Raw genomic sequence first — 2,500 nt, 5'->3', positions numbered from 1 at the left:
CCCTCAGGCTAAGGAATCAGTTGTGTGTTTCACTAACCATCTCTCTCCCCCAGGCTAAGGAATCAGTTGTGTGTTTCACTAACCATCTCTCTCCCCCAGGCTAAGGACGCCCTGCCCAGTTGTGAGCCGTACCCCTGGTGCCCCGCCCCCCCCTCGGACCCCGTCCTGGGCCCCCCCATCCCAGAGCTGCTCCCCTGGGCCACCGTCGCTCGCCCAGAGCTCACCATGCTGTGGCACCACCCAACACTGGAGCCAGACGTCAACAAGGTTACACACACACACGCGCACATACACACACACACACACACACTCGCCCAGAGCTCACCATGCTGTGGCACCACCCAACACTGGAGCCCGACGTCAACAAGGTCTCACACACGCGCGCGCGCGCATACACACACTCACACACACACACACACACACACACACACACACACACACACACACACACACACACACACACACACACACACTCGCCCAGAGCTCACCATGCTGTGGCACCACCCAACACTGGAGCCAGACGTCAACAAGGTTACACACACACACACACACACACACACACACACACACACACACACACTAGGGACGTTAACCGGTAACCATTTAACCGATAGTTAACCGGTTAACCGGTTGTAATAATAATAATTATAATAATAATTTCCTCCCAAAAAGCCCCTNAAAAACGATAATTTTGAGGTCTTAGTACGCAGCAGACAGTTTTTCTTCATTAATGTCAGACAAGCACTTTTGGTCCGGTGAGTTTTCTGCAGATTTCTTTATTATTACTGCTCCAGAGGAATTTGAAGCAGGGCAACATCCTAGCGATAGAACACCATTCTCGCTGATCTCCCTAGGTAGGATGCACCCTGGCCTGTGTCATCCCAGGGCATTTATACTCTGGGCCCACCCAGCCCAGATGCTTTACAGATGCTAATTAGCTCAATCACACCTCAGCTGAGCTGACACTCAACACAGATTACAATGCTGACACACTGGAACGATATATACATAAAGTCACAGACATATATCTATATTCCTGCATATACATGTACATATAATAATCTGCATATGAATCATATAAGAATAAAAATATTACCACAATATCAGGCACGATTACCGGTTAACCGGTTAACCACCGGTTAATGAGTCTCAGTAGCCGGTTAAGAGTTTTTTCAGTTTTCGCCATCCCTAACACACACACAAGCAAACACACACACACACACACACACACACACACACACACACACACAGAGCTCACCATGCTGTGGCACCACCCAACACTGGAGCCTGACGTCAACAAGGTCACACACACACACACACACACACACACACACACACACACACACACACACACACACACACACACACTATATTATATTATACTATTATTATATATTATTGTGTTGTGTTGTGTTCCTCAGGGTCAGATCCTGTTATACTACGGTGTGAACTTAAGGAAGAAAAATCCGCATTCACAAACTGCGTCTCATTATTTATTTATATTACCACCATGTCCAAAAAGCAAACGCGTTTCGGATATAAAGCCTTCATCAGTGCGTGGTCCCTTAAGTTGATACATATTATCGCGCACCCAAAGACTTTCGTTTTTTCCAAGAAGTTGAGCTCGTCCTTTGCCAAAACTTGAAGTACTACAGTGTGAACCTGCTCTCCATCTCAACTTCATAGTTATACAGTATAGAGAGAGTAATGTGGTCTTTGTACGTGTGTACATGTTGTGTATCATATTACATATGAATGTGTTGTCTTCCTCAGGGTCATATCCTGTTATACTACTGAGTGAACCTGCTGCCCAGCTCCTCTTTATAGAGATAATGTCTTGTATACAGTACTCTAATGTATTGTGTTGTGTTGTGTTGTGTTGTGTTGTGTTGTGTTGTGTTGTGTTGTGTTGTGTTGTGTTGTGTTGTGTTGTGTTGTGTTCCTCAGGGTCAGATCCTGTTATACTACGGTGTGAACCTGCTGCCCATCTCCTCTTCATAGAGCTAATGTCTTGTATACAGCACTCTAATGTGTTGTGTTGTGTTGAATTGTGTTGTGTTGGTGTTGTCTTCGTCAGGGCCATATCCTGCTATACTACTGTGTGAACCTGTCATATTATATTATATTATACTATTATTATATATTATTGTGTTGTGTTGTGTTCCTCAGGGTCAGATCCTGCTGTACTACTGTGTGAACTTGCTGCCCATCTCCTCTTCCTCCTCCCCCTCACATGCAGCAGTGGAGGGACTCAGGACCGGGCGACGCACCATCAGCCTGCACAGGTAGCACACAACACTAGACTACACTACACTACACTATACTGCCCTACAATATCAGAACGCAGTATCTTGAAAATGGTCGAAAATGGGTTTAGACCGGAAATTGGCTTTAAAATACCTTCTTTTTCTTGTGTTAAAATTTTTTGGCCCAACTTGGTCCCGTTTCGGAAAAAAACGCAAAAAACTGATTATACTGCGCTTTTTGGTTTTAGGAGGCT

General features: G+C 45.4%; 1 protein-coding gene across 1 annotated transcript in view; it reads left to right on the top strand.

The window, feature by feature from the left end:
* cfap54 (cilia and flagella associated protein 54) overlaps positions 1-2,500 on the top strand; it is a 126,096-nt gene that overhangs the window by 119,319 nt on the left and 4,277 nt on the right. The window contains exons 68-71 of the mRNA XM_063217797.1: positions 100-267; positions 1,422-1,445; positions 1,948-1,971; positions 2,170-2,285. Coding sequence (XP_063073867.1) covers positions 100-267; positions 1,422-1,445; positions 1,948-1,971; positions 2,170-2,285 — 332 coding nt within the window. The remainder of the gene's footprint in view (positions 1-99; positions 268-1,421; positions 1,446-1,947; positions 1,972-2,169; positions 2,286-2,500) is intronic.

The sequence above is a fragment of the Engraulis encrasicolus genome, chromosome 15 (assembly GCF_034702125.1).
Source record: "Engraulis encrasicolus isolate BLACKSEA-1 chromosome 15, IST_EnEncr_1.0, whole genome shotgun sequence".
Lineage (NCBI taxonomy): Eukaryota > Metazoa > Chordata > Actinopteri > Clupeiformes > Engraulidae > Engraulis > Engraulis encrasicolus.
This window is presented reverse-complemented; position numbering and strand designations above follow the sequence as displayed.